This window comes from Clinocottus analis, unplaced genomic scaffold, assembly GCF_023055335.1.
Source record: "Clinocottus analis isolate CAN_PGR_092001 unplaced genomic scaffold, fCliAna1.0.p SCAF_5, whole genome shotgun sequence".
Classification (NCBI taxonomy): Eukaryota; Metazoa; Chordata; class Actinopteri; order Perciformes; family Cottidae; genus Clinocottus; species Clinocottus analis.
Genome location: NW_027176207.1, coordinates 11,485,158 through 11,513,147, shown reverse-complemented (window position 1 = coordinate 11,513,147; position 27,990 = coordinate 11,485,158). Strand labels below are relative to the sequence as shown.

The following is a 27,990-nucleotide window of genomic DNA, read 5'->3' as shown; positions in this document are numbered from 1 at the left end:
AAATGAGAGGGCGAGAGAACAATCCGTCCTTTGTGATAAAATATCGAGCGCCTCAAAGAACCATCTCATGTGAGTCAACGCCTGACGACTTGAGGTGGCCTGAATCTGTGTGTCGCTGTGAAAAGATAAGGAACGAGCATGCGTCGAAAAGAGAAAGAAGGTGAGGTTGGGTGAAACTTGGACTAAGTGAGACAGGGAGGAAGGCTTGCAAGTTGTATTTTAAGGAAGTATTTAAGCACATAAGAGCATGTGAGAAAGGAAGACAATATCTTAAACACAGAGGAAACCTAAAGAGGAGCAAAAGCTTAACAGGATTTATGGATGAAAGAAAAAGTCTTTAGTTTCAATCCTGGATGTTTTTTTACTCTGGGAACCAGCAGCTGGACCAAAAAAGGTTGCAGAACAAGTTGTTTTGTTTCGGGAATGCATGAGAACAGATCAGCTGTGAGGTATGTTGTCAAGTAAAAACATTGCTCCAAGGGAAATGTGTGTAAGCCATATAATAATCTCTGAAGCAAAGTGTCTCTCTCTCTTTAGTAGCATGACGGAAGATCACACGGTGTGCAGACCTAATCCACCGTAGCAGCTATGGGCATTATCCTGATTATAAGTGTTGCAATCAGATTTAAGGTTTCCAAGGACATCCATGACGAATCCATGTGCGAGGCCTTGAGATGTGTCCTGAGTTGCATTTTAATAATTCCCCTTTTGAGGCTGTGACAGTCCTCACTCTATTTAAGTGTACGTTGAACTGCTTTGTGCTTAAAAAAAAGTGTCATGCTCAGCCATAAAAAAAGAGGCGATTACATTTACGATTGACAGTGATTCCCAAAACTGATTTGAACTTATTTTGACTGATTTGATTGATTTGAATGGAAGAAGACAAGTGAAACTAGTCATTTAGAGTCATGTATCAAGCCTATCAGAGTTAAAATAACTGTTGTGGAGTTTAGACAAAACTAAAGAAAAAGGCTCAGTAATATTTTACACCTGTGTAACTAAAAAAGGAAGAGGCGTACAAGCTGTACTGTTATTTGAAAAGCTTTGATAATCAGTGAACACTTATTTATTAGAGTTTATTCTTTATTCACAGACCAATCCCGCCTATATATGAATGACCCCGACATGAATTAAACACGCAGTTTCTTTCAGGGAATCAATGTTCTAGATCTATTTCTATCCACTTGGAATACTTTAGAAAGTAGAATTATACATTTTTACTTTGTTACATTTTTTCAGACTAAGTATTTTTTTTGCTGTCTTTTATGTGTGGCTTAATTAAGTGTGTCTTGCTTTTCAGATAAACGAGAGATCACAGCGCTTTCATACTGTATGTGCACGGTGTCCCTAAAGTTCTTCCAGTCAAATTTTAAGACGCTGTCGACAATTTAGTCTCCAGTCAGTCACTAGATGGTGCAATTCAACAAAGGGTACGTTTGTTTCTGATTTGTCACATCCACATGCAGTTCATCCAGCACACAGACGAGTCTCCACACAACAATAGTTGGAAAGCAAGTGAAGTAACAAATGATTCAAGTTGGACTTCAGTGATGCCACTTGTGGAAGTATACATATGACATAGTTGTACATGTTCACGGTCCCATTACTCAATCGAGAACAGGATATAGATTAATCTGTGGTCACATTGTGTGTATCATTGTGTGTTCTTATTTTGTATTTCAGACGCCTTCAGGTCTGTCTGTTAGGCCCAGCTGTTTTCTGCATTGGAAGGAAGAGGAGCATCTGGAGAATCTAGGACATTTACCAGCTAACCTCCATCAGTGGCCAGCCTGGTTGTGGCAGCATGGATGGGTAAGTACACACCAAAGATGTGAAGTCTGTGTCTAATTGTGGAACATGTTTGGTTTTGTCTGTTGCTTGACTCTGGTGATATACAAAGATAATACACTGAGTTCCTTTAACATCATGCAATATTCTTTAGTTCTCTCAAAGGGGTTTGTAGTCATCAATAAAAGAGTAATCATATTCATCAGTCCCCTTCAATAGGGTTCCTCAGAGCTGATATTAATGTCCTTCCTGCCACAGCTGAAGTCACTTTGATTAGGATGCATGCTGTTCTATTTACGCTGATGAGATGGGTTTAAATGTCAGGGAGTTGAAGTGGCGCACAGCAAATTGATTAGCTAGGTAAATGTCACATCGTACCCAAGGTGAATGGATGGCGATGATAATCGATATGTTTTAAATCTTTGGGTTTTTTTGTATCACACCAAAGCCAGAGTTATTTTTTCTCAATTAAAATATTTAGCAGGTAATCTACGCAGAGGGAGTAAAGCATGGGGCTCACTTACTCTTTTGCAGGAAGCCACTAGATTGGGATAAAATGACTCAGACTGTTGTTTGTGGTTCATCATCAGTGGTTAGTTTAGTTAAGCCAGTTGTTAAAGGTCATAGGAGCTTGGCAGTAACTAGCAAGAAGGTATATGTGCCTGTCAGTGTGCATTGGGACAACATAAGACAGACCAGGTGTAACTCGGTTTAAGCACTGGACTGTGTGTGTGCTGCAGTTATTGAGATTGTGGTCATTGCATTGGTTTGTTTTGTGCATCTTTACTAAGACAGAAGATCTTTTTGTGCAATTTTAAAATGAGCCACAATTCTTCTTCTTGCTGCTTGAAAACTGAATAAGAAGTCAAACACATCAAGCTTATACAGCCTCCCCCACACACTGATCTCACACATATAAAACCCATCTGACCACATTCACAAGGGCTTTGCTGGATTTTAACATCCATTAAGACACGATCTACCACTGAGCTGAAAGTCTGCTCTCGTACAGCTAATAAAGGATTCTTTAGTGGCGATTTGGGGGAAAGAAAGCATACTGTTACTGTCACTATATGTGAGTATAGAAGCATAATGATGAACCATTTTAATTTACTCTTTAATAAGTTAACTTAAGTTCTTGTTTTTGAGTATGAAGTGTCTTTGCTAGTGGTTTTACATATTTTAGCCAGTTATCTGCAAACAATCTACTTCACATTACTGCTGAGCATTTTCCCTCAACAGCTATTCACCTTCCAGGTTCACACAGTTTTCTATTCATTCAGTGTTATAATCAGCATATGCAGACATTCTTGAGACAAATAACATATCACAGTTAGCATGTCCTCTTTATAATTTTTTATTTGATCAAGTACATAAACACTTTTTTAATGCAAAACTATTGTTCTTCCCGTTTGAACTTGGAATGTGATGACATACGGCTAACTAACTACTGGTCCTTAGTGCTGTCAACTCACTGAGCTTAATGTGCACTCTCATGGATTCCTTTCCCCCGGAGTCTATCCGTCTGTCTTTTCATTGTTAAATAAACTGAGCATGTTTTATTTATAGCAACATAACTTGAACTATAAACTTTAGTCATAGACAAGTTCAGAAAAGTGCTGACGCAGGGCTTTCACACTATCTCACACAATATACATTTATGTCTATAGATCATTTAACGTTTGAAAGACATTTTTATCACCTGAAAGTAATGTATTGCTGGAAGTTTGACAGTTCATCTGAGAATGGTCTACTTTGAAAAATGGTCAAGAGGACCACCCTTCACAAATATTGATTAAACCACACATCACCTTTACATCCCCTTTTCTGCTCCAGTCATCGCATTGTATTGTCCACAGAATCAGCATTGAAATGCAGAGCATGTACACTTTACCTCACAATGAGGAGGCACGTGAGGATTGTTCCTCACAGCAAAAGCAGAATGTACATTTAACAAAGAAGAGGTTGTATATCTAATGGATGTATTATTATGTAATTAGTGTGCTATATCCATACATATTTACATATATTAGATGACATCTTTTGGGTGAATAATTCTCTGGCAGTATTTGGCCTGTTCTCTTCATTTATCTCTGCGTTCAGATTTAAAAGCTTCTCTATACCTGGAGGGGTTTTCAAAACCTGCACAGATGATTTGCTGGCCAGGGATGAGAGGCTAACTGGACTGTTTCATGGAGAGAGGGAGAGATAGATAGGGCGAGGGAGGGAGGGAGAGAGAGAAGCCATCTGCGTGTTCTGCTGCACTGGATGCAGTCTCCATGGCAACATGGTGCTCCCGCAGTAGAAGATGGTTTGGTCCCACCCCCTTGCGCATGCATACACATATGCACACTTGCAAAGGAGGACGATGCTAATACTGCCACTGTCGAAACAAACAAAAAAACACACACACAGATATTACAAATTGCACTGTCCATACACTAGATCATTGCATCCCCTCTTTACTGCCCCCGTTCTATATGATGGACACAAACTTTACAACATTGTTGGTTGTCCTTGAGAGAACCCTGAATCCTCCATCAGTTGTTGCATCTCCCTTTTAAGCTGAACTCCACCTTTATCTTCACAAACACAGCCTTGAATTCTTGGCGTTCCCAACGGGATTCAGTATGTATCTCTCTTTCCTCTGATCGGCTACCGAGAGGAAGAGTGATGGACTTAGTTCCCTTTTATGTTTCTCACACTGACTCACTCCCATTTTCTCTGTTTGATATTTTGGACTTGTTTCATTCTGCTTACGCATGTAATCAAAAAGAGAGAGAGAGAAAGAGAGAGAGAGAGAGTCAGGAGAGGTAAAGGAGAGTAAGGGAGTGAGGACAGGAATTGCTCCGTCTCTTTGTTGCTATCTCTCCTTCACTCTGCTCATCGCTTACACTATTGGTCAATTCAACCCCCTCCCATTTCTACTCCAGCCAGTCAGCTTATACAATCTCTCTGTATCTCTTGCCTCCTAAGAGTCTCTCTCTCTCTCTCTCTCTCTCTCTCTCTCTCTCTCTCTCTCTCTCTCTCTCTCCAGCTCGCTCATACGTACATGCGTTAAAGCCAGGTCTTGATCACACTCATACACACATACGCCCTGATCCTGCCTCCCTCAGTAGACTCTCTGTGTGAAGTGCCCTTTTTGGGCGATGTTGGGTTTAGTGGAAGGATATTGCTCCCTTCGGAGGAGAGCGCGCTGAAACTTCCTTGTACCTCTCCTTCATCCGTCAGGAACCTGCTGTAAGTAATCTCTCCACTTGCTCTTTTGTGCCATCCCGACTGTGTGCCAGCGCTCATTCCTTCATCCTCCACTATTTCCATCTCACACCCTTCTCCCCTTGGCAGAGGGTGCAAGCCTTTCCTCTGCTTACATCTCCCTCTCTCCTGTTTCCCCTCCCTTCCACCGGAGGATGCATATACTCAGTGTTGTCTGTATGCAATGCAATGCCGCATGGCATTCGCTGGCCTATGATGGGTTTGTGCTGTGCAGCATAACCTCAAAATATGTCCTGAATGTGAGGTACCCTCTGTGAGGCTGACCTGGCTGGGATTCAAAATGCAACGCGAGACAGGCTGCAGCTATTTGTGCTAAAATTGTGGTTTGGTGATTCGGATCTAAGTGCAGACTGGGGGACACTCAATAATGATTGTTGGTGTGATGCTGCATGTTTTTTAAAAAGCTCCTACTGTTTTCATTGAGCATGTACGAAACTGATATGACAGCTTGTTTTATTGAATCAATTTAAACAAACAAAAAACAATATGATTTACTTCATATCATAAACAATGTTATTTCACACAGTGTAATTTCTAGTCCCAGCAAAACCTTTCAGGCCTCCATGGATAGTATCAAACATGCATTGACATCACATGACTCTCACCCCTTCCTTTAAAGCAAAACTATTTTAACCTGCTAAAGTTTTCCCCACGCTCTAATCTACAGATACGGTTGATGGTTTGTGTGCAGAACCTCACTTTGTTGACAAGCATTATTATTGAATGATGCGTTCAATACAACTCCAACAAGACTGAACACCGAGGTCATCAGGAGATGACTACAACATGACTGCTTTTAAAACAAGGTGAACTAGTGACTGAGGGGCACCTCTTGTCGCTGTGGGGGGAAACGGAGAAAGGAATGTCCAGCTGGTACGGGAGGAATGCCCCTAAAGCTGCTGAGAGTCAGGCGAGGAGAGAAATGTAAACGCACCACGCACTCAATGATTAACTGAATGGCCGACAATCCTGTAACTACTGGATTTTCTGCCCCATTTGTGTCATAACAGCCAGAGGTGTTGATGTAGTTAGTGAGTGTTGCTGCATGCGCTTGGATTGTCTTCAGCTCACTTGATGCACATGCTGAAGTCCACCAACAACCACAGCAGCAATCCATAAAAGGAAAGATGTGGAACCAATTTTGTGTTTTGTTAATGCCTCTGTGCAACCAAAATAGCTTTTTTTTATTATAACACTTGACACGCACATACACACACACACACACACACACACACACACACACACACACACACACACACACACACACACACACACACACACACACAAACACACTCCCCACGCACACACATAAGAGAGATAAGAGACAACCTTACAGTGGCGTCTAGCACCAGGACAAATTATGTGACACCAGCAGTAATAAACCTGTTGGTCTTGACAGTTGTAAAGTGTGCGTGTGCGCTCGTGTATGTATGTGTGCGTGTATGTGCGTGCGTGTGTGTTTCTGTGTGTGTGTGTGTGTGTGTGTGTGTGTGTGTGTGTGTGTGTGTGTGAGAGAAAGAGATGGTGTGCTTCTTTCTTCATCCTCCTTGCAGACTTAGTCAGCTCTAAAGTGATTTTGTTGCCATGGGTGACAGCAACATAATTCCTCCTCCAGTCTTCATAGTCAAGCCGATGTCTACATTTATGTAAATGTTTTTTATACATTTATTTCATTGTGCTGCTTTTGAAATGAGCCCTTGGGAGAAGGGGAAACGTCTTCATGGCACACGATATTAAACAAGTTGAGTTCAAACTCATGAATTCAGAGTAGTAACTTTGGGAGGTGAGTAAAGTCTTAAAGCTGCAGGAGTTCCTCTGAGAGATGTAACAGCTTCTGCTGGTGATTCTGTAAGATATCACTTTAATTACTTTCTTTATAAAACATGTTATTCTTTTTACTATAATTCCCACTTTTCCAACGCCATGCTCGGGTTCTCCTTCACGTTATTGTGTCTGTTAGTTTATCTTTGTGAAGAAGTTATAAGATCATTGTGCTTGGGTTAACATCTTAGTTGTTCTATATTATAGAGTCAACTGTAACAATTTATTTATGCATTGTATTTAATGTCTTGGGTTTTTAGTAAATACACAGTTTATACTTTATGCACTTCATGGTAAGCTTTACATGCAATTTATGCTTCACTTGGAAGCACAATCTGTAACAAAGACAACATCATATTTAAGTTGAAGATTTAAACTTCATTGGCAGGACAATCATACCAGATTCTGCGGCACAGCTGTTGTCTGACAGCAGCAGCACTCGTGAAGACTTTCCCCTTGTTGTTATGAAATGAGTGTCTGATTATGTTTAGATGTTGGCACACGTATGCTATTTATGTGTGCAATACAAATGTGAGTGCATGTTTCCTGATTTGGTTGTGAGCACTGCAAACTATATTCTACCTTATATTCATTTAGCATTGTGAGGAGAGTGCAATGTGGTGAAAGCTTAGTGACTGAGGCGAGAGAGGCATGTCGGTTATATTTAGAGAGGTCCCTCAGGGAGGCTCAGTAATAGCACTGGCCATATTGTGCCATTTCTTCAGGATTTCACGTAACATCAGGAATACAATACACTTGAAATATACTTCACCCAGTTTTGTCCATTTTAATTCAGTTATTTTGTTTTATGAGAGGTACTTTGCTTTGAAGATTACAGTTACAAGATTACACAAAATTACAGTTTACCTATTTTACCTATATTTGCCTTTATGACCCTCTCATGCAATTTTCATATTAGTGTTTCATTCAATTCTAATTTGCAGGAAACAAGAAAACATTTGAGGTCAGATTACTTGAAAACAGCATGTTGTCCATCTCCATTTGCAATTTTGACCTTTATAGTAATGCAGAGATTTGTGTGTTGCTTCAATCATAATAAGCTATGGTAAAGGTCCAAAAAAAAAAGGATTTTCAGCATGTATAGCACTAGCCTTTCCCTGCCTGTGACAGTGGAGAAGTGAGGCGATTGTGATACATAAATACAAGTAAAGGAGGGATTAGTGACACTCACTGATCTGTTGTACCATTGATGTTCCTGTATTCACTGTCTTGATGGTAATCCTTGAATCGCTCATGTGTTGGATCATTATATCTTGAAAGACACACACACACTCCCTCAGATGCACTGTATGCATGTCAAGCGGGCCTGTTTAGAACGTTTGCACTGAATCATTTGGTTTGAGTGAAAAAGTGATAACCACAAAACTGAGTCCTCCTCACTATACACTATTCCTAAGAATAGCAATGAGAGATGCACAGCTGTGATCCCATCAGTGCAGTTCGGCAAAAGAGAATTCAGTCAGTGTCTCTGTGTGGAGACATCCGAGTTTGTTTGCTTTTTGTTCCATAGACATGCGTCTGTGGTAATGATGATGAGTTGTGTAGTCCTGTGTGCGTGTCTGTGTGTGTTCACATGTGCTTGTGTGCTGGACTGTGAGCCATGTGTTAATATGCTGATACAAGCGGTTCCTGTGACACATTCCTGTCCAGCTTGGCTCAGATCAGGCAAGCTGATAATTTTAGCAGCGCTTATGTCAGTCAGTCCTGTGTGTGGACAGCCCAGAGTAGGTACCACTCCTCGACATTAGTCATCCACTACATCATCCTTGCCGGAGGACTATACATGATGAATGTGTGTGCTGCAACGTGCTAGTCAGCAGACAGGCCTCTCTGTTTTTCTGCCCTGCTTTCATAGCAGAAACCTGGTGTTTCAAGCAGAGTGACTACACAGCGAGCAGCGCGGAATTAGACATCACAAATGTGTGGTCAGTATGTGGTTTCCTTTTTTACTTTTAAAATTGTTTTTATAGAAGCCTTTGTGGTTATTTTGAGGCCTTGTCCGACTGGATTACATTACATTCGAAGGAGTTTCTCTTATTTTGTCCACCAGGAGTGTGGTTAAGCCACATTATTAGTTGTCCTGGTTTGTGTGCAGAGCTTGACAAATGTGCAAATCATAAATCCGCTGATTTATCAGCATGACCAAAACATTAGGGAATTAATTTTATTAAATTAATTTCCGCCTTGTTAGAATAGCCATTATATCAAAGCAATAATAGATATTTATTATTCAGCGACAGGGTTTTGACACAATGTCCATTTACAATGAGCAGCAAAAAATCTCTATGACATCCTTTTTACTGCCTGTTATATTTTTGTGCATGAGTCTGTGGTGTGAGGAAGGCGCTCATGGCCAAATGCTTTTATTCTTCTGTTGGGATTGGTGTTCTGGATATTTGGCTCTTACATGAACCACATTTCTGACCTTTTTTTCTTCTTCTAAAAGCACCCGCATGATCACAAACATTCACACACCTGGATAAATACACACTTGCACAAAGACATGGACAGTCTGTAAAACTACTTGACACATCATCGTAGTCTGGATTCTGTTTGGTCATGTGACATCATGTGACTAGCAGTTTATGTTAATATATGTTTAGCTCAGGGCGTCTATTCCCTCAGTTATATAAAGAAACAAATTATGTCAAGATCAGCTCCTCTACCCTGTGGCACATGCAGCTCCTATTTCACTGAAGTATTTCTTTCTTCTTGGAGAGGGTTCGGTAAGATAAGAAAGAGTGAAAAAATGCATTTAACGTTGAAACTATAAAATATACACAAAATGTGGTTTATACGGTCATCCATCTAGACACCAAGACCGTAAGATGCTGTAAAACACCTTTTCTTCAAACCCAAAACAAGCAGCAATTCATGCGAGTAACCGGCTTGAAGTCATCATACAATACACTTCATTTGCCAAAAACTAAATTAAACTCACCGAGCTGTCTGCCCACTTTAGATATTAATATTAATATGGAGGTTTGCTGTGAGAGAATGGTAGAATAGTTGCGAACAGACACAGAGGTGCAGACTTACTCAATTATGGACGACATCAACATCAAGTTAGTTTCTTTGATATTCATAATTCAGTACAAATGCCTTTTTGCCTAAATGTGGTCCAGTATCAAGAGGCTGTTAGTAGAACACCCACATGCTCTCACACAATGACAATGAACCCACACATCAGGGACTGTAAACATGGACGGTGCATGTGATCGTATACGTAGTCCTCGCACGAGGGCCGAACTCCATTTGCTTACTGCTTGGAAAGATGTGCCATTTTCTTAATGTGGGATATGACGGAGATTGGGTATGTATTTCTCAGATGTGTCATTTGGGTGCTGCTCGTGTATCGTTGCTCGGCGGAGATGAGCTCCTGTTTCTGATGTCTGCTTTGATGCTGTTTGTGCCAAGAATCTCTTGATAAAGTTCTGTTTTCAACTGACTGAAAATGAGGCGGGATAAAAAGGTTTCATGACTGCCGTGGTCACAGATTGTGTATTGTTTTAATGTGTATGGACTTGAAAGAGAAGTATTTGGCTCATTTATTTGTGAATTATGAGACAGTTCTTGTTTTTTGAAGGCTTTAACTATTGATTACTTTGGAGATGTTTTTTTGTATTGACGTAAATTAAAGGATATTTACATGAAGTCGAGCACTCGACACACAATTTACACTCGCATGCCTTCTTTCCCTGAGGCCAGCTGTGGTGTCAAAACAGCTGGGCAACTGAAAGGGAGCGTCAGTATTATCTTTTCAGCCTATCAATCAATCTGTGATTTGCATACACGGCAGTTTTGTGTGTTTGATATTAGCTGCCAGTATCAAGCCTCTTGTGTGTGCATACCGTCTCAAATGTCTAAATACTGTGTATGTACGATGCATTTGTGTATTTGCATATTTATTAACTGGCCATCAATCGAAAACACAGAAACCACAATAATATGATGGCAACGCTTTGAGATATGAAGGTCATCGTTAGCATAAATAAATGGCATTGTGCACAAATAGATCTTAAATATGTAAAATGTGCATTACATGTATTGGACAGTCATGGTAATGATTAGTATGTGAATCTTTTTTTTTGATGTTTTCTGAGTCATTACTCTGCTGGTCATCTGAGGATCCCTTGGCTTTCTCGCAGCGTGTGAGCAGCGCAGAGCACGTGCCTGCCAGTGGTGTGAGGGGGATAAGAACTGATAGTTCTATATATAGAGGTATATGTATGTGGAGGCTTAAGATGGAACTGTGCAGCAGAATGGAGGCTTGCCATGCATACGAGGAGGGTTACACAGGTTGGCCCATGCACGCCATCTATTATCTCTGGGTGTGTATTCTATCTTTGTGAGGTGCAAATTAAGCTGTAAACCCTCAGAGTCAGGTGTGTGTGTGTGTGTGTGTGTGTGTGTGTGTGTGTGTGTGTGTGTGTGTGTGTGTGTGTGTGTGTGTGTGTGCGATTGGTGTAACTTGAGCAGCTATAAAGGAAAGGGGGACGTGGGCTGACGATTGTAACAGCTGACTGTATGAGTGTGTGTGAGAGAGAGAGAGAGAGAGAGAGAGAGAGAGAGAGAGAGAGAGATCAAGTACTGTATATACTCTCATTGTGTGTCCCTTCTTCCATTTCATCTAGTTCTTGAGACATTTTCCAACGTTCTTCAAACATACCGAGAGGTTTTGTAACGCAGCAGGCAGAGGCAGGAGGATACCACAGTGCCTTGTGTAGGGAACCCAACATAAAACCCAACATTAAACAAAAAATGACTTGGTTTCAGGTGTGCAGCACCCTGATGTGCACACACTGTTGGTTGCAAAAAGGCTACAAAATGTGACAAAACATGACAGACAACATTAAAGATAATGGTTCTCTAAAAGTATAATGCTTTGTTCACAATCTGAAGTGGCTGTGGATTTTCTTGTTGGAAAACATCTCAATCATTGCTTTCATACGCCTCTTTATGACCCCGGGCAAAACGATATTGCGTAAGAGTGCAATGGGTTTGTTTCTATAGTTTAGCTCCAACTAAAATGTGTCTGAAAACTTTATGACCTTATTTAGTTTGGAACCAAATTCTAAAAATAAAAACAGGATTATGTTTTTCATTACCTGATGTCTTTTTAAAAAGTACTCCCATTACAGTATGGGTACTCCCAGCTTCAGGATACTTATTTTGGGTGCCAGTGACGGTTCACCTTCCTCTTGTTTAATAACTGAGTCGTGCATACTGATAAAACTGTCGTTGTGAGAGAAAGCACAGCGGTAAACCAATAATGCAGTGGAGCGCTCACTGCAGGGATTACCACAGTGCTGCATTTGGTATATTAGTCATGTCAGATACTTTGTTCTAATTACTTGTAAACAAGATATCCAATAAGATGGTTCTATCCAGCTCTAATACGTCCATGGGATGTGTTTTGGTTTGGAAAGAATCAGCAGATCGTGTAACTATGATGAAGTTGAGCAAGCGTTGCAGCAATATAGAACAAACGTAAAGCAGGTCCACTGGTCACTCTGCGTGGTATTTTCATCCTCTTATCCTCTACTTCCTGCTACACCAACAACAGCAGTCTGGCCTGTGAGTTTAGGGCATGGGATTTTAGAAAGGTGGGCGTGGAGGAAGCCGAGCCGGAAGCGAGGGAGGAGAGACGACTGCACCCAATCCACACAGATTAACTGTAGATTGATGTTTTTAGAAGAGAGTCGTCGCCTCTTGCACCAGATTAAACTCTGGCCACCTCACAAGGACGGGGCGTTGAGGGGATTGGGTGCAAAAACGTGTGACAAGATATTTGACTTGAAATTCAAAGTGATAATCCCTTTTTCTGTATTAAGGGTATTTTCTTAATCCCTGCATTTGTGTAATTTGCTGGGCGGAGAAGCATGTGTTCCAAATTCTCATTTTAAGTGTTTTTTTAAACGTGACATCATGAATTATGTAACTACGCTTTGAATGGCTGCCCTGCGCATGTGTGTGAGTGTGCATGTGAGTACTCGACTAAGCAATGACGTATTTCTTCATAACTTTAACTGGAGGCCAGATGATCCAAATGTTTAGAAGCGTGTCACCCGTCAGCTGCCGTTTCAGTTTGTTATTAAAAGCAAGCTGCATTCAAGAACCAACACTGCTGGCTTTCATGCACAGTTACAGTTTTGAGGGTGCACATTTCACAAATGAAATAAGTATGCAGTAGATCAAGACTTTATGAGCAAATTGTTGATTGAGTTCAAGCTTTTTGTCTATTCTGTCTTGACAGTTGGTCTTTTCCTCTTCTTGTCCTTTTCAAGCTTTGCTTCTCACTCCCTCAGGCTAGCACGAATTGTTGGACTATGATGCAATCCCTTATCCATGCTAGTTTAAGTTTCCCAGCCAATCAGAGCGTGGCAGTCGGGGGGTATCCAGTCAGCTCATGCTTGAAAACAGTCCTGACAGTAGGAGGGACTTTCAATTTACCGTCCCACCCCCTGTTGTCATCCCGGTTCATTTTTTTTCAGTGTGTTTGTCAGTGTGTGTTGTGGTGGAAAAGGAAAAAGGCGACAGAAGGAAAAGGGAAAAGGAAGACTGGTCAGCAAGGCCGAGGGAAAAGACGAGGGAGGAAGTGGGCGTGTGTGTGAGACAGGGAACACAGAGCTGCCATGGATGGTTCCTAAATTGATCTACTCCAAACTACTGACAGTAGGTAGTCTTTTTTGTCAACTCTGTGTGTGTTTATCCTCCTCTACATACATGTGGGCATATAACTTGACATTATCAGCTGTTACTCGAGAGGAGTGTGTGAGTTTGGATGTTTGTCCAAGCTGTCAGCACATATTCATTGCTGCACAGGTGTGTGACACTAATCCAAAGGGCTTCCACTTTAACTGTATTCATTCCTTTCCTTATTAAACTATCTGTCCGTCCCTTTTTCCTGTCCTCGTAATGACTGAGAAGAAAACGTTAAATTTCCTGTCTTCCCCTTCCCCCCAGTCTTCATGTACACGTTTGTGTTACACATGAGCTGTGAGGATCCTATTGTACAGTAAAAGCAACAGCAGAGGTTTCAGGTCTAAATAAGACAAAGAAAACTGTTATTTCTGTATTCAGTTCAGCCAGCAGTGAATAGACTCATTGTGTGTTAAATCTACGGGTGTTGGCTTGTTGTCACAAACAAGCATGCACTTTAACACGCACACACAAACAATTAGTTACACATACAAAAGCTGTAATCCTGTGAGTTTGGGGATTTAGCCAAGCATAGGTCACCGACAACATTACTGCGGTTATCACTGCACTTGTAATGGCCAGGAGAATTATAACACATTTCATTTTGATGGTATTAGTTGACAGCTCTCTGCAGGATGTGTCTTTTCCTGCATCATTTTATAGCTTCCTGCAGACCTGCTGCCTGTAAGAGCAGAGCCTTGAATCTGCATGTGTTCACTCAGTTCTTACATTTCCTGAGCCTTTTCAGCTAACTGGTCATGGTTCCTTTGAGCATCAAATCTAAGCATTGTGGCCTACTTTCGGAGTTTAAATGAGCTGGAATGAAGTTGTCAAAACTGTCTATTGAATGCATTTAACTATGAACATGCTCATCATGAGCAAGCATGCACGTGAACGCATGCGTTTTATGTTTTTGTAAACTTCATAGTAAAGCTGGATCATAACTGTGGGCTTTGTAAAAGACCAATGCCTATCATGCATCAGCTGAACTGTAAATTAAAAAGAAACACATGTTTTACATTTTCTGTGACTTACTTTGAACAGATGGTCTTAGCTCTTATGCTACTTCAAAAAAAAAAAATCATTCCTGTCATTCTAGACAGAATTCCTATTTGGGATTGTCAGCTTTGGACTTGAGAATCTTCTTGTTTTGCTCTGCCCAATAAAACAGTTTTGAAATGTAACCAATCGTAAACAAAGCAACAACACACCCTGTGCAACAGTCCCCGGGTATTATTTTAGTGTCCCCGTCATTGCTTCCTCGTCTACCCAGTAATACATGTGTCTAAATTTAGACAGACGTCATTACAGATGATATACATATCAGTGTGCTCTAGCACAGACTGAGAAGTGTGAGAACTATAATGTACATCCTGAGGTTGATCCCTCTTTAATTCTACTTTCTATTGAGAGACATTCAAGCTTCTTTTCATCAGAATCCAACAGAGAGCACTGGATACCTTTGAAGTGCCAGTTTGACGTGCAGGCTTTAAAAAGAACAATGCATATTTTGATTTAGACAAAACATAAGCTCCTTACCAGTAATCATGTTCGTTAAAGACCCTGCCTGTCCCTCACCGGAGTGTGAATGTGACATTTTGCTCTCATGGTTGACAATTTAAAAAGTGACCTATGCCCTTTCAGTCTACAGCTTGTATGTAACTGGATTCTATGTGCGTGTGTGTGTGTGTGTGTGTGTGTGTGTGTGTGTGTGTGTGTGTGTGTGTGTACGTGTGTGCGTGCTCAGTCGGCAACCACTGACAATAGGACATGAGCTCGATGGTACATAAAGGGATTGTGTACTGTATTAGATCCAGCAGTGGCAGATGTGCGCACACGGGGAGAGTCTGGTGGGGGATGATGATTCTCTGTGTGTTTGTGAGAGTTTTTGTGTGTGTCTCCTTGTCATTGAGTGTGTAATGTACATACTGACTATGAATCTTTTTGTTGGTTTGAGACCCATGCTGAGCCACTAGTCATTGTTGCAAATGGCGTGTGTACTTTTTGTATTTCAGACTGGATATTTTTCCATAAATCTGACCTTCTCACTTCATTTATACAATATAGGTACGTATCAACGAGAACCTGCTGCAGTCGCACCTTTAACATACCAAAGTAATTTTTATTACATATGTGTTCAGGCTTGCACTGATGAATGACTGATAAAGTGGGCCAAGTTGGAGCAGTGGTTTGTGTTGCTAGGCAGAATATTCAAACCTTGACGCCGTATTTCTATAATGGATGAGACTCTTTAAGGCACGAGGCTCCTTTGTTCTGGTTTCACAGAGTTTTGCTACTATTTCAAAAAGATAACCTTTAAAATGTATGCATGTTTTTTAGTTCCATCCGTGCTGGTTTGACATAATTTGTACCAATGATATCATACAAAACAATTCCATACAATGACTGAATTACATGTTTAAACGTTCGATAAATCTGTGTGTATACATTGTCCTTTTATTCATTTCATTTTGTTATGTTTTTGTTATGTCCTACTAAGGCATATGGTCTCATCTAGAGGCAATGTGGTTGTCGCAGAGTGTAGTATCAACCCAAATATAGTTTTGCAATAGTGAGATCTCACTTGTGACTTGTAAATATAGAGAGACTGACAAACACAAATGGAATGAAATAAAGGCATTACCCAGCACACTCTGTTTCAAGTGTGTGTGTGCGTGTGTGTGTGTGTGTGTGTGTGTGTGTGTGTGTGTGTGTGTGTGTGTGTGTAAATGTCACAAAAGGTCAGGAGTGTGTATTTTTTTATTTTAATAGCCAAGAAAACTTGTCTTCATGCATTGTTGTGGATTTGTAATTATAGGATTCTCTTTAACCACCGACTGCACTTATTGTTTGGTTAAATATACTCATTTATTTTACTGCTTTGGGGTTATTTGATATATTAATCAAAGGCCAGGAACGTAACCGCACTGGTTTGTCTACATCTGCAGCTGTCTGTAGACTCAGGACTGCTTCTATTTCACCAAACTTGTATTAACCTAGAAATAACACCTTAACAATGAACATGTTATCCTGTAATTAAGCAGCTTTGATAACTTTGGTTCCGCGTGCTTGCTGTGGTATGTTTACTAAGCATTAGCAGCTCGGAAAGTGAGATTCGCTTTAAAACATTTTGTCCAAATACATGCAAATATTCATGTTTTTCTTTTCTGTTCGCCGCAGGTTAACTTCTGTCCTTGTCCGTGGCTGTAAATGTCCTCTGCCATGGCAAAGCGTGAGGCTGGAAGCACCAGCCCTGTGGTGCGTCAGATAGACAAGCAGTTTCTGGTCTGCAGCATTTGTCTGGATCACTACTCCAACCCCAAGGTCCTGCCCTGCCTGCACACCTTCTGTGAAAGGTAAATGACATGTGTGCTCTCTGTCTGAATGGGTCCTACTTACTTACTTACTTGCGCTGGAGCTAAACCCGACACAACCCCAAGTCTCTGCTGACACTGTCTGCTCCATGTAATTATTGCTGAGCCACGCAAAGAGCGGCTCCACTGGGATCGTAAGTGCATTCCGCAGCATCAGGGACCGTCAGTGTCTTAGAAAAGGCTCATTGTTGGAGGACACAATTATAATTCCTCAATCTACAGTGCCTCGGAAAGCTGAAACCCCCTCAGGCAATACTTACTGCGGTGGGAAGATGAAAAACATGAAGAGTTGTTGTTCATGTTGTTAGGTGCAGACGATAACTGGCATTATGTTTCAAAGTGGTTTGATTCTATACCTATGTTTAACACATGTATTGAATATTTTTGAATAGCGACACAGAGTGCGGGATAACTCCTTTTTCAGCAGCGTGGAGGGCATTTGCCAACTGGAGGGCACATTTAATCCTCTGTTTAACTGGATGACATGTGATCCGGAGCCCTGCTGAGGTAAACAGATTTTTGTCTGGAGCTATACATGATGTTGCCAGACAGATGTTTCAATACTGGATGGTTTTATGTCGTTTTAGAGGTTTTAGGGCTGAGCTGGCAAACCCATGGTAGGCCTAGTCTGTTTGGTTTGGTATGATATTGTATCTTTTTAAAGTTAGCTCCCTCTTTTACTCTTTCTGTGTTCATCCTGGTTGTGCTTGTTATTCAGAGATCAGGATCATGAGTTTTCTATGGGTTGTGCAACTGTTTCAAATGGTGCCAAAATAAATGATATCCTCCTACAATAGTGGCATGTGGCCTCTCAATTTCACTGAACAAGCATGAGTGTGGCACTCATGCTAAAAACAAGTTAGTCAGGTACTTGGTTTGCCGTTTGACGGAAGATTTATCAACAACAGTTTAGTTAATCAAATAAATAATTAATTATGCTGCTTTTCTGTTTCATATTGTGATAAGAAAACACATTTATGTTTTCATTTTATTGGACAAAACAAGTAGAATTATAGAAATAAGTCAAATGAAAGTCAACATTAGCTGTCACCTGTCACATACCTTTTCACCACACCCAGCTGCTTGTATTTCTGGCAAAGCGACAGCAATGTATCCAGGTTTCGACGCATTACGGTGGTGTTGATAGAACATCATCTCTCTGTTGTTCTCAAAAGCAAACTGCAGTTTACAAAGACGTTTTTTGGTACGAATCATTCTGGTGTCATAAATTAAACAGAATGGTGTTGATTATGCAGCCGAGCAGCTGCCAGACATCCTTGTGTACAACAACAAAGACTTATCCATGACATTGACCTCAGGGTTCTTGCACGTCAACAGACAATTTAATGACAACAGAAGGTGAAGAAAAACACTGTTCAATATCAGCTGGATGGCAGTCGGGCTACAGGCCTGCAGCGTGGTCTGGTAATCTGCATATTGCAGCTGAACTTTGCTGACTGTGGGTTTGTTTTTGGCTTGAAGGTTGACTAACGTTAAATAGATTGTCTCCTAAGGGCAATTGAACCAGCCCCAACATTCCAGCCTGTAGAGCCGGTAGATTGGATGTGTGAGTCTAAAACACATGCACACTCTCACAAACATGCAGAAGTGGATACGAACACAGAAACATCTACTCTCCCTCAAGTATTTTTTGTCTTTGTGTTTCTGTTGGGCATATTGATTTGCCAGAGATTCACTTACTCAAATAAGGAGTGTGTGTGTGTCTTCTCCTGGGGCTGTTGGTTCTGTGGATTGACTCAGATTCACACTTTTTTCACTATTTACTGTGACAGCAGCACTATTTAAGCAGTGTCTCTTAATTACTGTGATACGATGAATGCTCTCTCTCTCTCTCTCTCTCTCTCTCTCTCTCTCTCTCTCTCTCTCTCTCTCTCTCTCTCTCTCTCTCTCTCTCTCTCTCTCTCTCTCTCTCTCTCTCTCTCTCTCTCTTTCTGACTTCCTCTCCTTCTGTGTCTGCTGTATCCGTATATATAATTGTATACAGATTGATGCAAAATAATCATTGTATATTCTAATACGTCTTTATCTGTCTCTCTCTCCAGTTGTCTCCAGAACTACATTCCCCCAGAGTCTCTGACGCTCTCGTGTCCGGTGTGTCGGCAGACGTCCATTCTGCCAGAGAAAGGAGTTTGTGCTTTGCAGAACAACTTCTTCATCACTAATCTCATGGAGGTTTGACTCTTTATCTCTTTTTTAATTCAAGTCAGACAGAAACAGGATTTTTGTAAAACAAACAAGAAAAGAAACAAACACATTTCAAGAAAAACCTCATGATTATCTTACAAGTCTATTGAAGGAACTACTGAAAAGCAACACGATGAAGTTTAAAATGTCCACCAGGTTCTTCAACGAGACCCAGAGTGCTCACGGCCGGAGGCCTGCAGCGTCCTGGAGTCAGTCAGCGCTGCAGCTGCAATGAAGCCGCTCTGCTGCCCGAACCACGAGGGAAAGGTGGGAAGCACTTTTGTGACCAAAACTGCACTCCCTTTTTTGTTTTATTAGCAATAATTAATGTAGAAGAAACCAAATCTTCAAATTACCAACTTAGTGGGTAATTTGAAGATTTCTTTCTCTCTCTCTCTCTCTCTAACAGCAAGAGTGGATGAGCTTTTTTACTCAGTTTGTCTCCCTCTGCAGGTGATGGAGTTTTACTGCGAGTCGTGTGAGACGGCCATGTGTCTGGACTGCACCGAGGGCGAGCACCGAGAGCATGTGACTGTTCCGCTGCGGGACGTTGTGGAACAGCACAAGGCTGCGCTGAAGACCCAGCTGGATGCCATACTGAGCAGGTGGGCACTTGATACCTTGATAAAGCTTTCAGAATATTTCCCTCACATCAGGTGTTTGGAAGCTTAAGCGTTTGGCCCAGATCTGGCATCGCCATCAAAGATCACAAAACACGGCCCTGGGTGTAGTGTCAGAGGCCCAATTACATTTTAGATAGCTTTATTACTCTTCTACAAATGTTTTTTTTATACAATTTCTGAAAGAAAATGCCACATTGTGTCAACTTGCAGGCTCCCTCAATTAACAGCATCCATCGAGCTGGTGACTGAGATCTCCCGCCAGCTGAATGAGAGGAAGAATGAGGCAGTGGCAGAGATCACCAGCACGTTTGAAGAGCTGGAACGGGCGCTGCATCAGCGCAAGACGTCCCTCATCACAGACCTGGAGGTCATCTGCAGCACTAAGCAGAAGGTTATGTTTTACGCGACCACACATGTGATCCATGCACTCGCACAAGCATTTTACAAGTAGTTGATCATATAGTCGTTCAACCTGCTGACTCCTCCGCTTCCCCCACAGGTCCTGCAGGCCCAGCTTTCATCTCTCCTCCAGGGGAAGGAACACATCCAGAGCAGTTGCAGCTTTACTGAGCAGGCTCTCAGCCATGGGAGTGCTACTGAGGTGGGCTGGCAGGATGTCAAATTACAAGTTACAACACAAAAGAGAATTAACTTTCAATTGTGTTGCACTGTATACCAGAATGTGCTTGAGTTTAGTATTAAGAAACAACTTGGAATGCAATATGTGTCTCTTCCAAGAATAGGTGTTGCTCGTTCAGAAGCAGATGAGTGAGCGGGTAACGGCGCTGGCCAGACATGATTTCCCAGAGAGACCGCATCAGAATGCACACCTGGATTGTCAGGTATTTATTACCTGTTGCTTATTAGCGTTCAAACTATTTTCATGCTCTCAATATTTGATACACCCGCATGGTCACAAACTGTTTTTCAGTGGAACGAATAATCGAAAGGTGGAATATTAAGTGTTTTTTTTTCTGTAAAAAAAAGTTGGTGTTTTAAACCTTTGCTCACTTCTGCGGGAGTTGTTTGCTGTTTGAAATAAAAATACTTTGTCGAACAAATAGACGTTACAGCCGGATTAAGCATTTGCTTTTTTATGCAGTGAATTTTAACACATAACAAGCAGTTTGTAAATGCAGATTTAACTACATACACATGGAGTCAAACAAATGTAACTTCTTTAAACAATAGGGGATTTTGCAGAAGAAAACATTGTTCATCTCGTCTCCTCAAGGTGGAGACTGAAGGTCTGCGACGCTCCATCCAGAACCTGGGAGTTCTCCTCACCACGGCTGCTGTGGCTCACACCTCGGTAGCCACAGGAGAAGGCCTCCGCCATGCAACAACCGGACAGCACCACACAATTACTGTGACGACAAAAGACAAAGTAAAGTCTTAAATATTTCACATATTACAATTTTGTTTTTTTAACAAAATTGTCTGTTTTTTGGAAGAAGTCTGTTTTTCTATGATGGCCACGGTCACCGAGATCATTAACGGGGATTATTATGAGTGTGATGCACGTACAAAGTACTGCCTCTGAGGCTGCAACCATGTGCATATTAAATGAACAACAAGATTCAGAATTGTGTTCTTGTCCTGAAATTGAATCAATGACCTCTCTCCGCAGGATGGTGAGTTGGTGCGGACAGGAAATGCTGTTTTAAAAGCGGAGATAACGTCTGTCGACGGGAACCGCATTGCAGAGGCAGATATAGCGGACAATAAGAATGGGACTTATGAGGTAGGCTACACGTTACGCTCTGAGGGAGAGTACTCTTTTGCTCTGTTGCTGTACGGCCAGCCGGTACGTGGCAGCCCCTTCCGCCTGCGGGCAATCAAGCCCTCAGATGTGCCACAATCTCCAGATGACGTGAAGAGGAGGGTGAAGTCTCCCAGCGGGACAGGGGGCCACATACGGCAGAAAGCAGTGCGTCGTCCTTCCAGCATGTACAGCACCACCAAGAAAAAGGAGAACCCCATTGAGGATGAACTTATCTACAGAGTGGGTAAGACAGATGACCGATCCACGAGGGAACGTCCATACACTAACAACCAAATACCATCTAGACTTTACTGCCATGACTGCACACCAGTTTTTAGCTTTTAGACGGACATCCTGCCCTCGAGGCAGCTTCTGTTTTCACTTGATGTCAATAGACAGGATGACAATCCACTGACATCCAGAAAAAAAAACTCATTAACATGCTACAGTATGTTGTCAGAAGATGGAATGATAGCATTGGGGAGAATGTGTTGGTCGCTCACTTAAACTGTTGACTCAGGTTTTGGATGTCAGTGTCCCTGTCATGCAAAGGTAATGTTGCTTGCATATATTAATGAAGGTGAAATATTCTCACTGTGAAGGATTACATTTCTCAAGAAGGTACTAAGTTCATTTTTGAACTGTACTGAAACAAAAATTGCATTTACCTAGAACGTAGAAACTCAATCCAAACACTTCAGGTGTGTTTTGAAAAATAATCAGAAGGATGAGACAGTTTTGGTCTAAAACTCCTGGTATGAGCCGTTAAGGGTTAGTGTTACAAACTGAGACACATGAACATTTGAAATGACCCATTTACTGAGTGAGTTATTATTTAATTTTCAGGTTCCCGAGGCAGAGAAAAGGGGGAGTTCACAAATCTGCAAGGAATATCAGCCACTCGTAACGGCAGAGTGGTGGTGGCTGACAGCAACAATCAATGCATACAGGTGAGACAGACAGAGAGGAACATGCACCCATGATGGTCACAAAGAACAGGACAATACTGTTATAGTGCGGTGATTGTGACACATTTAACTCAAAAGGGGCTCTTTGGTGGAACCAATTACAGGTATTCTCCAATGATGGACAGTTTAAGATGCGCTTTGGGGTCAGAGGTCGTTCTCCAGGGCAGCTGCAGAGACCGACAGGCGTCACCGTGGACATGAACGGTGACATCGTGGTGGCCGACTATGACAATCGATGGGTCAGCATCTTCTCCTCTGATGGCAAATTTAAGGTGAGGTCTTGAGAGAAATTATTGTTGATTAGACAATGTGTGTGTGTGTGTGTGTGTGTGTGTGTGTGTGTGTGTGTGTGTGTGTGTGTGTGCGAGCAAGTGTGTGCGAGTGTGTGTGTGTGTGCGTTATAAAAAGACAGAGGGACATGTTGACAAAAGTAGGTTGAATAGTTAACACCAGCGTAACGAGACGTTATTCACACCTAATTAGTGGCCTAATTATGTTGAACAAAGAGCTGAAATCATAATAAAACATTCTGAAATAATGGTCATCAGTGTTGAGACAAGTGTGTGCGAGTGTAAGACAATGTAATGGTATACCATGCTTTTATCACATTCTTATGATTTGTTATGCATTTTTTATGACATTTTTTACAACATACTTTTCTGACAATTAGTTTTTTATGGCATCTGTACTATTTTTAAATTTGTAATGACATTTCTTTGGCAAATTATACCATTTTTATTATTAGTAGTTAATTTATTAGTAAGGAAGATCCATACTGCAAAGAGCTATGATAGGTTATGGTATTATATACTTTCTTTGGTGAAACAAAATGAACATATTCTTGTTGAAATCTTTCTTTGCCTCCTAAAATCAGTTGTCTTCCTTCCTTTTCAGAATAAGATCGGTGCAGGTCGGCTCATGGGTCCTAAGGGTGTCGCTGTGGACAAGAATGGACATATCATCACTGTGGACAACAAGGCCTGCTGTGTCTTCATCTTTCAATCCAATGGGAAGTTGGTGACTAAGTTTGGAGGCAGGGGGACGTCTGACCGACAGTTTGCAGGTGAGACGTATGAAAAGAACGACCTCCCAAACAATACTATCTCTTTTAACGCTGCCATCTGCCAGAGTGGCTTTCAAAGTATACATGTCATGATATTACACATATTAGCATTGTGTCTAAAGATTAAAAATATCCCATTGATACTATCTTTATTTTTAGGGATTTTTGAAAGAGATAAATAATAAATATTAAGTAGTAAATAAAACTAACGGGGAAATTTAATTAGAGCAACTATTACAATCAATATATGATTGGTGACAACTTTACTGCCAGTATGAGAAAAAGAAATACATATATATATATATATATATATATATATATATATATATATATATATATATATATATATATATATATATATATTTATATATATATATATTTATATATATATTTATATATATATATATTTATATATATATATATATATATATATATATATATATATATATATATATATATATATATATATATATAGACTATTGCATTACATATTACACTCTGTTTAAAAATGTAAACTTGTATATACACAAATACAAAGCCTCAGCAGTGCAGTGGCCCCTGCTCCCCCCACAACCTGCGCCTGTGCAGACCAGCCCACACGAGTTTCTTCTTAGCTCATCCTTTATCTCTGACTACCTATTTTCCTTTCTTTCTGTTCTTCCTCCTGTTTTTCAATCCAGAAAAACTTGGTCCAAACTTTAATAAATCTGGCTCAGTTTTCAGTAAGTACTAAGTGTGGCCTTGATGCAACCTTAATCCCACAGTGCAGTCCCCTCTGTCTAACCCAACTCCCTGATCATCTGTCCTCCCTCCTGAGAACTCAGATTGTTGACAAATCAAAGCTGTGCCTGTGCAATGATAATCTGAAACACGTACATGCCATTTGTATAATCCCTTACTGTTACGATAATGAACATGTTGTCATGTGCATTGTGTTTTTTTTGTGTCAATGGATATTAAAGATTATTGGTGAATGATTTTCACAGCTCGGACTTCAGTGTGATGAAACTAATCGATGCTCCCTGTTTGCTTCAAGAGTGTTGGAAGACATGATTAGTGGTTAACAGCTCACATATACCTTTTTCTTTTATTAACCATCATAGTTGATGGTGAACCCCCTTGAGCCGTTCAACATAATGTCATTTAGAAATGTAATACTGATTGAACACGATAAAACAATTGTAACTCATGTTAAAGCATCTAAAGCATGAGAAGAATGCCATCACTACTCTCCAGGCAAATCTGAACCGCTAACCATCTGATTGAAATAGGCTTCATGATTGCAGCTTTAGGCACAACAAGCTGAAAGTTGTGTTGAAACGGCCTACTAACAGTCGAGGGAATGGTGCGAACTTCCACAATCAACCTGCCTCTCTCTCCTTATCCAGGTCCGCACTTTGTTGCAGTGAACAACAAAAATGAAATTATTGTGACTGATTTCCACAATCACTCTGTCAAGGTAAGACATGCTATTTATTGCACTCAAAAGATGAATTATCTGGAGCATGCATGCATTTAGTTGCATGCATACTATATAGTTTATGGCGAATCTATCAAAGTGCACATGGATATAGTCAAAACATGTCTTTTTCCTGACTCCCTGTCCCAGGTGTACAGTGCAGATGGAGAGTTTTTGTTCAAATTTGGCTCTCATGGTGAAGGCAATGGCCAGTTCAATGCTCCCACTGGTGTGGCTGTGGACGCTAACGGAAACATCATTGTAGCTGACTGGGGCAACAGCAGAATACAGGTGAGATGGATTGTATTTATTTATCTAGCTCAACTACACAACTATAAGCCTTGAATGTTATGTTCTTCAATATAGCTTTTATATTTCAGCAAACTAAAAGATATTTAAAGAAAAAGTCACATTAGGTCAACACAACTCTATGGAGTCTGATATATTTTATAAAAAAAACAGCAGCATATTAAACTGCCCATTCACAGCAGCTTGAATCTGCAGTGTTGAATGTTTCATTATTTAGTTAATGCTAACACGATAGTTTATTGCCACATGAAAACTCAAACTCAAACCATTGTGTTTTTCTATTTTAGGTGTTTGACAGCACAGGCTCCTTCTTATCGTATATTAACACCTCAGCAGACCCGCTGTACGGACCCCAAGGCCTCGCCCTCACCTCAGACGGACATGTGGCTGTTGCCGACTCCGGGAACCACTGCTTTAAGGTTTACAGATATCTGCAGTAGGCGGAGGACAGACATCGCAGACACAACCTTTACTTAGACAAGTTCTCATTTACTGCTTCTGGACATCCGGCTGCAACATGACTGCACACTTCACAGTAGCTTCAGGTTCCACAAATCCATTTCCTTTTAATTTTGTCTGTGTATACTTCAGAAGATCCAATATCCAGAGCTCTAGAGAAAGAAATTGAAAACAAATGTTTACATTAAAAAAACCAAACACCAAAAATTCAAGTGTAATCAAAATGTATTTTAAAGACAAAATAAACTAGATATCCCAAATATTATTGCAAGAAGTGACATTAATTATATCGCTGAGGAAAGAGAAATCTTGGGAGACTATAAATGAAATAAATGTTTAAAAATAAATTCACTTTCAAAAGCAAATAATGAAAGAAACGTCCTGTGATTGGATGCTTCCTTGTTCATTAATCACTCTGTCTAACTTAAACTTAGAAGTTTTTGTATTGGAAAAACTGAACTGGAAATTATCTTGTGGAACACGGTGTTGCAGCTGTATGCCTTCATACAGCGTGTGGGACCTGCCAGTCTGAAGTTGGTGATGCCCTGCAATTTCTTTGGGCAATGCAGATAGGCAACACTCCCAGCAACCAGCAAACCAACTGAGACCCGGATGCAGAAGTGTGAAATAACAATGCTCAGGCCTTTCCTTGAACACTGCTGCATGTGCTCTAAAAGACGACCCTGTCGTCACTGCCTTCATTTTTCATTAGTAAAAACAACACATTCGAAGGAATCGTTTTTTTATTCTTCTGACGAGATCCTTGGATATAGATTTCTCTTTTCTTTGAAGTCATAAGATGATTTGACTTAAATTCTAGTTTTTGTTTTGTTACCCAAAGACAAGCAACAAGAAGCACAATAGTTATTAGAACAACACATTTTTTGAACACAGCATCAAGTTAGTCGTATTCTTCTATGGACAAAAATACACCTCTTATATCTAACCCCACTAGTTCTTGTACTTCAGTGTATTTCTATGTACAACCTAATGTAGTTGTACTTGCATATTTCGGTGTACAGATGGATTTGGCATCCCTGTTGTTTCACTAAATAGCCTACTTATTGCAGCACTTAATAAATCAATACTGGATCATATATTAATAAAGTAGAAGGTCGTACCAAGTAGTAGCCAACTGAATGACTTGCAAACATCATTGAAATTAAGTTGTATACACATTATTTGCTGTGTTATTATTTTTTTTCCCAAAGGACTTAATTTATTTTTTTCTTTTCTACATAATTTGCTCTAAAAAGTATTTTTCTAATTGCCGCATTGAAACTGTCTTTGTATATAGGCCTTGTAACTTGTAGCGCTGAAAGCCGCTCTCTCGTTTTCCTCTTCCCAGAGCTCACATCCAGTTAAACTGTAACTTTTCCTGCTACCAAAACGCATCATTGTAAGTTGTTGTTGAACATTGCACAAAATATTCTGATAGTTATATAGTTTGCAAGAGTAATATATGCCTATACGTGTATAGTTATCATTTACTGTAACATAATCAGATTGTTTACTGTATATTACAATCACATTCTTATTGTAGTTGACAAGCACCTTATCTTGGGTTTCTCCAGTATTTATATTCATTTGCTTGGTTGTACAGTGTTTTGAAGGTTAAAATCTGAATTATATTTAACTTTATTTCATGGAGAATCTGTCTGGCCCCAATCACTGATCAGTAATCCATTCCTTTCTTTCCGTCTGCATTTAAAAAACTGGAGATTTATTTAAAAACTATGCTTTATATTTCATAAATCAGACCCCTATGTTCCTGTGGTTTTATTTTTATATTTATTTCTGTCCCTAACCTACTCACGTATGTGAAATATAGGAAGCACATATATATGAAATGGTACATTAACCATCTTGTGTAGCCTACTGTATACTACAAGAGGCCCGTTTTACAATAAGTAATCACTATATTTACGTAATCATGGCAAAGGTAAGACTGTAAATATTAAAGAATTACACTATGAACTATTGTACAAATGCTCCTTTTTGTTTAATAAGACTTAATTTCTAGTAATCATTTCTACACCCGCGTACCAATAACAGCTGTGGCCGTACACACTTTGACATTCTATGACCTTTTCTTACAATATAATCAGATATTTATGGCAACTACATTTTTTTTTTACATTGCATGGCAATATATAT

The 27,990-nt window shown here is 40.4% G+C and overlaps 1 protein-coding gene across 9 annotated transcripts; it reads left to right on the top strand.

Annotated features, from left to right (window-relative positions):
* The first annotated feature begins 102 nt into the window (after positions 1-102).
* trim3b (tripartite motif containing 3b) lies at positions 103-27,923 on the top strand. Of its 9 annotated transcripts, none has more exons than XM_068600241.1 (19): positions 103-449; positions 1,301-1,430; positions 1,684-1,812; positions 16,789-16,964; positions 19,046-19,175; positions 19,344-19,454; positions 19,641-19,792; positions 20,021-20,201; positions 20,310-20,411; positions 20,554-20,652; positions 21,045-21,197; positions 21,441-21,819; positions 22,422-22,525; positions 22,648-22,815; positions 23,438-23,606; positions 24,287-24,328; positions 24,995-25,065; positions 25,216-25,356; positions 25,662-27,923. In XM_068600241.1, the coding sequence occupies exons 4-19, from the start codon at positions 16,819-16,821 to the stop codon at positions 25,812-25,814; spliced, it is 2,301 nt and encodes a 766-aa protein (XP_068456342.1). In that variant the 5' UTR covers positions 103-449; positions 1,301-1,430; positions 1,684-1,812; positions 16,789-16,818; the 3' UTR covers positions 25,815-27,923. The 9 variants fall into 9 exon arrangements, with proteins under 9 accessions (XP_068456342.1, XP_068456343.1, XP_068456341.1 ...); XM_068600242.1 differs by having other exon boundaries at positions 145-160; XM_068600243.1 differs by lacking the exons at positions 103-449; positions 1,301-1,430; positions 1,684-1,812 and adding exons at positions 13,226-13,581; positions 15,624-15,675.
* Positions 27,924-27,990: the final 67 nt, after the last annotated feature.

Bases quoted from the DNA above. Each gene is read 5' to 3' on its own strand.
- trim3b (XM_068600241.1), top strand. From the start codon at position 16,819: ATGTCCTCTGCCATGGCAAAGCGTGAGGCTGGAAGCACCAGCCCTGTG. The intron at 16,965-19,045 runs GTAAATGACATG...CTCTCTCTCCAG, and splicing joins CTGCACACCTTCTGTGAAAG to TTGTCTCCAGAACTACATTC. The intron at 25,066-25,215 runs GTAAGACATGCT...TCCCTGTCCCAG, and splicing joins TCCACAATCACTCTGTCAAG to GTGTACAGTGCAGATGGAGA.